Consider the following 11,303-nt stretch of genomic DNA (forward strand, 5'->3'; position numbering starts at 1 on the left):
TGTTAACCACGTACTTCATCACATAATTATATCTGTGTATAAACTTTTGTCCATAATTAAAACTGGGTGTTTAGATATACAGTGGAAAAGTCACAAAATGATGTTATAGTCACGAACTTTCACTTTGAAAACAAAAGAAAGAAAAACTGATACATAGTTGTTCCTCAGGCAGTTTCAGCTCTGAAAATAGTCCGGGCGAATTGAACTTTCTGGTGTCTCTAAGCAGTCACACGCGGAGGACAACTGACAAAGCGGAGGAGCTTCGGCCAGAACAAACCCGAAGCAACCGTTATAGCGCGTGGATCACTCTCACAGCCTTCCCAGACTGCAGCTTTCCCAGAATTCAGTTTGCAGGGCACAGGCTGAGCTCTCAAACGCCATGAGTTACAGTCGCCCTCCTCCCAACGTGGATGCCATGATCTCCCTCAAGGTGGACAACCTGACCGATCGCATCTCGCCCAACATCCTGAGGCGCATCTTCGAGAAGTATGGGCCCATCGGTGATGTGTACATCCCGCGGGATCGCTTCACTAAAGAGTCCCGTGGCTTTGCCTTCGTCCGCTTTTTCAACAAGCGCCACGCCGAAGAGGCCATGGATGCCCTAGATGGGATGGTGCTGGATGGCCGTAAGCTGCGAGTGCAGATGGCACACTACCGTCGCCCCCCAGATCTCCACCACGGCCTTAGCCGGGTAACTCCTCCCTACAGGCTCGAACACCAGAGCTGCAGCCCAAGGCTTCGTCACCGCTCTCGTTCCGATACCAGGAGCCAATCTCGATCTCATGGCCAATCTCGCCTCAGCCACTCAAAGTCTCCGTTTCGCTCTCATGACCGATCTCCATCAACCTCTACATCCAGATCTACTAGAAGTTCCAAGTCCAAGTCCTCATCGGGGTCCGGATCTTCCTCAGTGACCACCCCCAGGTCTAAGTCCAGAAGCCCACCACTAGAAAGACAGTCCAACTCCTGATCGCAAGAGAAGAATCCATACAAGTTTCCTGAAGAGGAAGGAGCCATGCCCTATTAGGATAAGTCATTAGCAAGCAACTTGAGGACTGGGGGGGCGGGGGGAGAGCAACATTCTTGGTTGACCAGAGTCCTTGAAATAAGCCACTACCTGTTGAAAAGGTTATTCTTTAACATGTTGTGTAACTTTTTGCTTGTTTTAAGTTTTGCCTTCAGGGGTTAACATTTTAAATGGTATTTTGTTGCTGTTACTCAATTATCTTTTAAGTTAGTGAGGTGAACAACTTCAAGTTATTGGTTTGAATATTTGAGGTAAAATTTCACTTCTCTTTGTATACTGCTTTTTATTTGAAAGTAAACAGACTGTTAATCTAATTTGTGGCCTCCTGACTTTAAAAAAAAAAAAAATGTGCAGCCTTTTCCTGTTGAGTAGTCAGAAACTGCCGTGATTGACGCAACATTGCCATCATTCTTTTAAAAATAAAGAGCCACTTAAAGTTACTGTTAATTTACTTTTGGATTTAAATGGTAATCTGGACCTGCATTGGTATAAAAACATTTACAATGAAAAAAAATTATTGTTTTGAAGGATTATTTATCAAACATAGTTATAATCTCTTATGTATTTTTGTGCACTAGACACAGGTGTTTAGCAGTTGAGTAATGCTGGTTAGCGGTTAAGGTGGTGTTTTGTAGTGCAGAATGCTTGGCTATTTCATATTTTCTCCTGATTGCTCCTATATAAAGACACTGTGCTGTGCAGAAATAAATGGTTACCCAGTTTATTAAAAAGCCTGACAATTTCACGTTCAGTCACCCAGGCCTTGTGTGTGTGTGTATGTATATATATATATAAAAAACAGAGCATACAGCGAAAACATCTAGCAGGTATATTTAAAAGTAAATACACCTTTATTTTTTCCTTTCTCTCCTAAAGTGGTAAATCTGATTGTCTTCATTTATGAATTTAAATGTGAAAAATGTTAAGAAGGAAATGATTTGTAACTTTCTAAGTGTTAATAACATTTTGTATCTTTTTGTTTATTCATATACTGTACTATAACTACCTCCTGAAATTTAAATATTTTTCCTGTTTTAAAAATTAAAATTTGTTGTGATTATATTCTCATTTATAAAATTGTGAAACAAAAAGATATTGGAAGTCATCCATCTTAAATGTCTTATACACAAAAATTTTAAAACAACTGAGTACCAACCTTCAGAGATCCAAGGTATAAATATTTTAATGTAGTAAGCTAAAATCAAAGTCACACACATCTGCAATTATATTATGGCTTTGATCCCCAAGCTGGGTATGACTTTACCTGGGCTCTGCTCTGAATCTTCCTGAATTGTCTTCTATGGCCCAATACTCCATTTTAACTTACTGGCTTTGAATTAATCTTGTGGAAGACAGTTATTCCTAGCTTGGCTTTGGAATTTGGATCTGCTCTGATTCCCTTGCTTCTCTTTTAGCTCAGCATTGCTGGTACTAACTCTAGCCCCACTCAACATTTCCCCTTTACTTCATGGTTGCCAATACAACACTCTGGTTCAGACATTATTTTCTTCTTTTTTTCCAGTTTTTTATTCAAAACAATTGACACATCGCTGTGTAAGCTTAAGGCATGCAGAATGATGGTTTGATGTACATATATTGTGAAATGATCACTACAGTAGTTTCAGCTAACATTCATCTTATATAGATACAACAAAAAGAAGAAAAGAAAGGAAAAAATTTCTCCTTGTGATGAGAATACTTAGGATTTACTCTTAACAACTTCCCTATATATAATACAGCAGCGGTAGTTATAGTCATGTTGTACGTTATAGCCCTAGTACTTATTATCTTATAACTGGAAGTTTGTACCTTTGACCACTTTTCTCTAATTCCCCCTCCCCCACTCCCCACTCCCCTGCTTCTGCCTTTGGTAACCACAAGTCTATTCTCTTTTTCAATGAGCTTGCTTTTTCAGTTTTTTAGGTTTGTTTTTTTTTAATATTCCACATATAAGAGAGATAATACAGTATTTGCCTTTCTCTTTCTGACTTACTTTTATTTCCTATTGCCCAATTCTCTTTACCTGAGAAACTGACAAAATCAAACTTTGAAAAATAGATTAAACTTTCACATATGAGAGTTTAAGAAAGTGGAGTCTAGAGAGATTAAATGATTAGGCAAATAATGTATTAATGATTGGACTTCAACCTAGGTCTCTAAATTCTCATCCCAATCCTCTTTCCTGGATATTGAATTGCCTTTAAGTACACTGAATTGAAATGATGTTTGGCAACATCAACTGTGATATTTAGGAACAAATATTAAGAACAAGACTTTAAAGTATACAATAACTATGATGTTGTAGGAATTCAAAGTTTGAGAAGTACATTCAAACTGCAGAGGAACTTTCAAACCTTAAGTGAAACAGACCTATTACTAGTATCCAGAAACTACACTTAAGCAAATGGTTATTAACCTAACCAAACATCTGTTTAAACTTCTAAAACACATCACACATATATATGTGCACACACATATAAGCACACAACTACTCACACTGATTAAAACTTTGCTAAACATAGGTATCCTAAAAATCCCACCAGGGAACTAATTGGTCACATAATATTATGTTATTCTTTATTAAGGTATCAGTGAAAGACATTTTAGTTCCCACCAGTACCATTCTGTTTCTTAATATAAACCAAATGTTCAGTGGTACTTGATTTCAGGACACTTTCCATTCACTTGAGAATATTCATTTAAGAATATTATTGGGCGAAGGTATCAGAATACATTGTATAATATATGAAACACACACAAAAATAGGGACATTTTGAAAGGACCTCATGGTACAAAAGAGTAGGAAATTTATCCACAATATTAATTATATGCCATAACCTCATTTTATTCATATCAAATGAAAATGACTGCTCATTTCTTTCAACTAAACTACACATAATTTCAACATCAAATAAATACTTATTAAACAAATACATGACAGAAGAAGTCTGCTTTCTTATTTTTTCATAAAAACTAAACTCAATCAAACACAAACTGTATAAACACGTTACCTTCAAAGAATGGACAAAAGCAGGTAAGTTTTACATTGGAACTTTGTTATAAATTATTTGTTTTTTCTTCCAGTTTTATGGAGATACAATTGACATGTAGCACTGTCAAAGTTTAAGGTATACAGAATAATGATTTAACTTATGTTGGGCAGCAGAAATTTTCCTCTACCCTTCTAGGTCTTTCTGGCTGGTCTAAGAATTAAATTCACATGAGACATATTAATAGGAGAAAATCAAACAAAATTTAATAACATGTACATATGGGAGCAATCCAGGAAAACTGAGTAACTGAAATGGCTGAAAAGCTCACCTCAAATACCATCTTTAGCTAATGACCAAAGAGGATGTTGGGGGTAGTGGTTTGAGACTTCAAAGGGGAACAAGGCAATTTATATGAAGATGGAAAAACAAATGTTTGGTAAATGGGCAATGTAAAGACAATAAGACACAGAGTGGTCTCTGATCTCTAGGCCCTGCTGAGTTTCCCCTGCCACAACTAGTCCACATTCTTTGCAGGTATCTCTGGTGATAGCTCTACTGGGGAATAGGCCCTCTATCTAAAATGTTTTTAGGCACTTAGGAGCAAGGTCAAAGTTTCTTCCTGAGACATTTGGGCCTAGATTTTCTTCAGCTCAAAATAATCTGCATGTCAAAGAAACATTTTGGGTTGGCAGGTTTTGCTTGCCTACACTTACATGCATAATGAAATGATTACCACAGTAAGTTTGGTGAACATCTATCATCTCAAATAGATATAAAATAAAAGGAAAAAACTATCTTTTCCTTGTGATGAGAACTCTTAGAATTTACTCTCTTAATAACTTTCATATACAACATACAGCAGTCTTAATTATATTAATCATGTTGTACTTTACTAAATCCCTATACTTATTTATCTTGTAACTAGAAGTTTGTACCTTTTGACTACCTTCATCCAATTCCCTCTACCCACTTCTGATAACCACAAATCTGATTTCTTTTTCTATGAGTTTGTTTGTTTGTTGAAGTATACTTGACCTATAAGACTATGTTAGTTTCTGGTGCACAACACAGTGATTAGATATTTCTATACCCTACAAGATGATCACCAAAAAAAAAAAAAAAAAAATGATCATAATACATCTGTCATCATACAAAGATAATACATTATTACTGACTATATTCCCCATATTGTACATTTCATCCCCTTGACTCATTTATTTTGTAACTAGAAGTTTGTACCACTTTATCTCCCTCACCTATGTCACTCATCCCCTGACCTTTTCCCCTGTGTCAAATTAGTTTTTGACATCTGATTAGATCACCAATCATATCACTCTCCTGTTAACAGCTATTAGAATCTTTCCAAACATAAGTGGCAGAAATCTTTCACAAACTTATATATAAAAATGAAATACATAGGTTTACAGATCTAAAAATCCTAAGGCACATCTAGTTTCAGGTATTTCTCAAAATTTTTCTTGTTATCTTGCTCTTTCTCTCTCTGTCTTTGTTTTCTTCTCTTTATGTCAGTTTTCCTCATTCTCAGGTACATAACATAGCCACACGCATCTTTAGGTTTATATCCTACCAGCTTAGCAACCAAAGTGGAAAGTGATTTCTCATTTTCAGTAGTTCTAGCTAACATCTCAGACGTAACTTTTAAATGTACTTTTGGTTACATGCCCATGCTTAAGCCAATTACCATAACCAATATGAGATATGCCAATTGGACGTGGCTGCATCATGTGTCCATTCCTTTAGGCATGGCAGTGAATTCAGCTAAACTTAAACCAACTGGACTAAGATTGGAGAATGGGTTTTCCCCCATGAAAATCAGGATGCCATTAGCATAAGTTGTTAAGTGGACACTAAGCAGGCAAAAACAAAATCTACTGCTTGTTCTCAAAAAATAGCAAAACATCTTAATCAGTGCCCTATTTCTCACATTAAAAAAAAAAACACCTCAATTTATAGTTTGTGCCAATTATTCTTACTGGGATTAATTTCACAACATTTCCAAGCCAACCCCCAAACTGTGGCCACAGTTGCCCAAACAAGCCAAGGTCTTTCAAGTCTATTTATTCCGTCTGACAGCCTCTCTTTAACAACACATATCTGCCACTTCCTATCTATTGAAACTCGTAATTATATTTAAAGATTCAGATTTAAATACAGTATCTCTGTGAAACATTTCCCAACACCCATCAAATAATCGTCACACAGTTCTGTGTACTTATGTAATACTACATATATAAACCTATTATAACATATAATATACTGTATTTTGAAAGTTTCTATGTGGTGTTTCCCTCACCCAGAGTGTGAATTACTTGGGAGTACAAACTATTTCAATAACTGACATATCTGTAGTTGCTAGGATAATAACTGACAGTTTATGTTGGGTGGATTAATTACTAAATAAGTCAAATTGAATAAAGTCTCAAATTCAGTAGCCAAATGTTGTCTTTACATGAATAATTTGAATGTAGACCTCCCAAACAAGTGTTAAGTAGGGCTGGTAATATGAGTCCAGAAACTAGAGGTCTCCTTCAGATAGAATTGCAAATGAGTGTTATTTTATTTTCAGCAAACATCCTGGCTGTACTCATTACAGTAGGCAAAATAACTATTATGAATCTGTTTAAAAAGTGCCTATGATGTCCTGGCTAGTTTTGTTTAAGTAATATTTATAACATTTATGAGAAAAGAGGACAAGAATGAAACCAGGTGCTATCGTGGAGAAGGAATTCCCTGGATAAGCAGAAAAACTTGCCAAAGTTTTGGTGTTTTCTATTTGTTTGCTTGTTTGTTTGTTTGTTTGTTTTAAACAGAAGATTGAGGGATCATATAATGTAGATGAAGCCATTAAAAGTTAAAAGGGAGAAGACACACTAAAGAGATTCAACTAGGGCCCTGGTAAATTATCAAAAATTGTGGATTTTCTTAGTGAGAGTTTATGATTTGAGGAATTCATGAGGAGAAAAGACAGAGGTCCCTAGCCTGAATAAGCCTCCTGAAAGCCTGAGAATGGGCTCATGTCGCGGAAGCGAGTTTAAGGATGGTGTTCTGTACATTATAAACCCTCACAAATATCGGCTGGCTTTGAATGACGTGACACCTAACCTGAATCCAGCCTCTACTTAGTAACAAAGGGAAAGATAATGGATGCCTAGGAAATGCCTAGAAAGCACAGGATTGAGGCAGGTTCCAACCACTGTCTCACCAGAAGCTGTGGTACTGAGGTAAGGGAAAGAGAAGCGGGAGGAACATATGCGGCTGGGGATACGACTCAGTCGGATGCATATGCGGACACTCCAACGGAAGTAAAAAGTGAAGAAACGGAAATACGGTTCAACAGTGTGTCGTGAAATTCAGATAATTTTCCACTTTTCATCAAGATGCAGAACTATGATTCCAACGATGAAGGAGACGGAGCTTCAGCCCAGTTCAGAAGTCAGATGGACCAATTAGTTCGGGAAGAAGATTTCTACCGATTCGTAAATAATCTGAGTGAAGAAGATTACAAACTTATGAGGGATAACAATTTGCTAGGCATCCCAGGTGAAAGTACAGAAGAAGAGTTGCTGAGAAGACTTCAACTAATTAAAGAAAATCCACCACAAAAGTCAGATGAAAACACAGGTATATTTTGTTTCAGGGGGAATACAATGGGTTGAATAAGGAATTTTGTAATAGAAAGGACGGGCCAAAGATTATACACAAGCGGCATAAATTAATTTTGTAAGTAACGTCTGATTGAAAAAAAAAAAAAAAAGAACTGGCATTTACTTGATTTTTGGTGAGAATGTCAAGGTTTGTTTTTTCCCTGATTCACACTTGGGTCTTTAATTGGGAAACAGTGCAAAATAGTCTATTGGTATTTTTCTTGGTTTTTCCACTTCAATTAAAAGTCCCTCCTTCTTCCTGAATTATCTTCCAAATAGATGTGTAAAAAAGCAAAAAGAAATATTTCATATTCTAATCAAGTGGTTCTCAACTGGGGGAAATTTTGCCCTCCCCCACCCCAGGGGACATTTAACAGTATCTAGAAATAAGTTTGGTCACAGGTGAGGCATGGCTGTTACTAGCATCTAGTGGGCAGAGGCCAAGGATGTTGCCAAATATCCTACAATGCAAGGATAGCTCCCCAAAACAAAGAATTGTCCAGCACCAAAATGTCACCAGTGCTAAGTCTGAGAAACCCTGCTCTAACCTCAGGTCTGATACCTTCTCTCCCAGTGTGAAGTAGAGAATTTTACTATCTAATGAAGAGAATACTATAATACTTTGGTTCTTGAATATGGTCTTCTGTGTACCATGCTAGGTTCATTCTATTCATTTAATCTGACCTTCAATTCAATGTCAATTCAGAATCTTGGTAACATTAAGTAGTATTCAAAGTTCAAATACTTTTAAACCTATAAAACTTGTTTAAGAATGTGAAAACAAATATATGTATGTATATGCATGACTGGGACATTGTGCTGTATGCCAGAAACTGACACATTGTAACTGATTGTACCAAAATAAAAAAAAATTTTTTAACTTGTTTATATTTGGGCAATAATCTTACATTAAAAAAGTATGCATATTTATATTTATTTTTTGATTACATAATAATCAAAAGCACTTAAGTCAAAGGCCTAGAAGTAGTAATGTTGGAGACTAATGAGAATTAGACAATAACGTAAATTGAACTAAAATACTAGCACTGTACCTTAACTAGTGTTTACTTTGTTTAATTGTATTAGTGTTTTGATGGTGGACTGAAAAAGTATTGTCCCTTGACATTCCTGCCATGTGGTACACAGGGCTGTGTATATGATGAAATATTAAATTCCTCCAGATTCTCTTTTAAAATTTGTTCTAAGTTTATCTAGGATTAGCTCATTCTTTTCAGATGGAATTGAAACTTTCCTGCCTTTATTTATAAATCTAAACAGTGTAGTTTATAAAATACTAACACTATAAATGTCAAATTGATTTAAAACATCTGAGTATTTAAGTTCTCATTTTTTGTTTGCTTCTGAAACAAAGTTTCAGAGTGCTATTTTATGATGGTTCTAATTTTGATAGTTTCTTTATGCCCCCCTTGTTTTGTTGTTATTGTTGTTAACAGGTATAGAAGACTCTTCAGATGATATGTCTAGTGATGACTCCCTAATATACTTGCTTAACTGTTATGACGAAACTGAAGATGTGACAAGCGAACAAAGAGAAAATCAATCTTGGAGAGAAATGGGCCAGATTAATCCAAATAGTGATGATTTCAGATTCAATCTAGAAGTAAATTTTAACCTTAACAATGGGAGCCAAAATCCAGAGAATGAATATGTAGCATCTAGAGGAGAAAATATGGAAAACAGCCAAAGGCAAGGAGAAAACCCACAATCTGAATCATTATTTACAAGACCATCTAGATCAGAACAAAGTACAAGTGAAGCATTAATGGAAGTCCCACCTACCAGAAGTCAGAGAAGAGCAAGAAGTTGGACCCCAGACCATCGGAGAACTAGAGCAAGAATTGAAAGTAGGACACCTCCAAATTCACCGAGGGAAATTTTACAAAGATTTCATCATGATATTTCATCTCTGACTTCTGAGCAGCCTCTGGTAAATGAGACTGAGAGATTTTCTAGAGCTGAGTACCATGAAACATTGCGACAGCAAATAACTGGACTTGAATTGCAAAATAGGGATCTTATTGATACTTCTAAAACAAGGAATGCCATTCATGGAGAATGTTCTCCAGACACAAGCAGCAATAGTGAGTCTTGGGGATTTAGAGAAATAAATCCAACCATACCCTTCAACCTTGAAGTAGGGCAAGTTTATCCTGGAGTATATTCTCAGAGAGGCAGCATAGCTAGTAGAACATCTGAGACACCAAACAACACCGTCACTTTAGAAAGTGAACAAGGAGGACTGAGGCGTATGTTTTCACATTCCGAGCAGGCACATGTGAGAGCTTATGTTAATACCATCAGTAATCCCATTCATAGAATTTTAAATACTACTTTAAATGATACAACATTTGTTCCAATTCAGAGCACGTCAAGACAGCCAATGACAGGATTTAGTGACTCAAGTAACCTCATGGAGAGTGACAGTAATTTAGAGCCTAACATCTCACCTCCAAGTGAAAACACGGAAAGGGCAGAGTCACCAAATGGAAGAGATGGTTCTAATGGTAGTAATAGTAGATCTGATTCCAATTCAAATCCTAGCTATGATTCCCATTCAAGTTCAACACTGATTTCTAGTTCAAGCTCCAATTATATGTCTAGTTCTGGTTCTAGTCCTATTTCTGATCCCAGCTCAAATGATGCAAATCCAGAAATTAACTCACTGATATTTGAAGGCAACGAAGAAAGAAGCTTATCATCTGGCTTATCAACAGTGGCCAGGCGAGAGAGTAGACAAATGACCCCAGTAATATTTGATGAAAGTGACTCTTGGCCCTCCCTTAATCTGGACCAGATTTTCTTCTTAAATGATGATGATCTATACCAACCTACAGGACTCAGCAACGCACAGATCGACAACTTGGCTGTAACATCTTTCAGTGAAAATGATGCATTAAAAGCCTGTAGCATTTGCATTATGGAGTACACAGAAGGCAACAAGCTTCGCATCCTACCTTGCTCCCATGAATATCATGTTCACTGCATTGATCGCTGGCTGTCTCAGAACTCTACCTGTCCTATTTGTCGTGGGCAAGTAGTGGATTCCAGTGAGAGAGAAAATTCTAACTAAGATCTGGATTCTCAGCTACGTACAGTGTTATAGTGATGGACAAACAATAGTCCTCATTCCATTTTTGGAGTTATGCTTAAATACAACAACCTGAGTCTAATCTAAATCTGAATCTGTATGTAACAATCTGAACTGAATAATTGATTCCTGAAGGAATTATTGGACTTTACCCAATTTCTGTTCTAGAATAAAAGGAAATATTAAAAAGCCAAACAATATTATCCCATTTGACAATAATAGTGAATTTCACACCATAGCAGTTCACTGTATTTCAGTAGAAACTTAGCATGTACACTGGGATGGAATGTTCCTGTTTCTATGAGAGAAATGTCTTAATGTTGGTCTCTTAATAAACAGACTAACTAAAGTGTGTAAAGGATGAAGGGAAACCAAGAAATGATGAAGTATCTCGAGGCTAGCAACTATGAGAAGCCAGTGTTATAGCCACTAGGCTTGTAGGGGCATAGAGAGATAGTAGTTTCTGCAAGCCAGAATGTCTTATAGTGGTAGTAGAAGGCCATCCAACA

The 11,303-nt window shown here is 36.5% G+C and overlaps 2 protein-coding genes across 2 annotated transcripts; both read left to right on the plus strand.

The window, feature by feature from the left end:
- Positions 1–379: 379 nt before the first annotated feature.
- On the plus strand, positions 380–970 carry LOC105081012 (serine/arginine-rich splicing factor 2-like). Its single transcript, XM_045507452.1, has one exon. It carries the CDS (start codon positions 380–382, stop codon positions 968–970), a length of 591 nt encoding a protein of 196 aa, XP_045363408.1.
- Positions 971–7,418: 6,448 nt separating this feature from the next.
- Positions 7,419–10,776, plus strand: LOC105081339 (E3 ubiquitin-protein ligase RLIM-like). Its single transcript, XM_010970494.1, has 2 exons — positions 7,419–7,662; positions 9,140–10,776. The coding sequence occupies exons 1-2, from the start codon at positions 7,419–7,421 to the stop codon at positions 10,774–10,776; spliced, it is 1,881 nt and encodes a 626-aa protein (XP_010968796.1).
- The last annotated feature ends 527 nt before the right edge of the window (positions 10,777–11,303 follow it).

Source organism: Camelus bactrianus, chromosome X (assembly GCF_048773025.1).
Source record: "Camelus bactrianus isolate YW-2024 breed Bactrian camel chromosome X, ASM4877302v1, whole genome shotgun sequence".
NCBI classification, from domain to species: Eukaryota; Metazoa; Chordata; class Mammalia; order Artiodactyla; family Camelidae; genus Camelus; species Camelus bactrianus.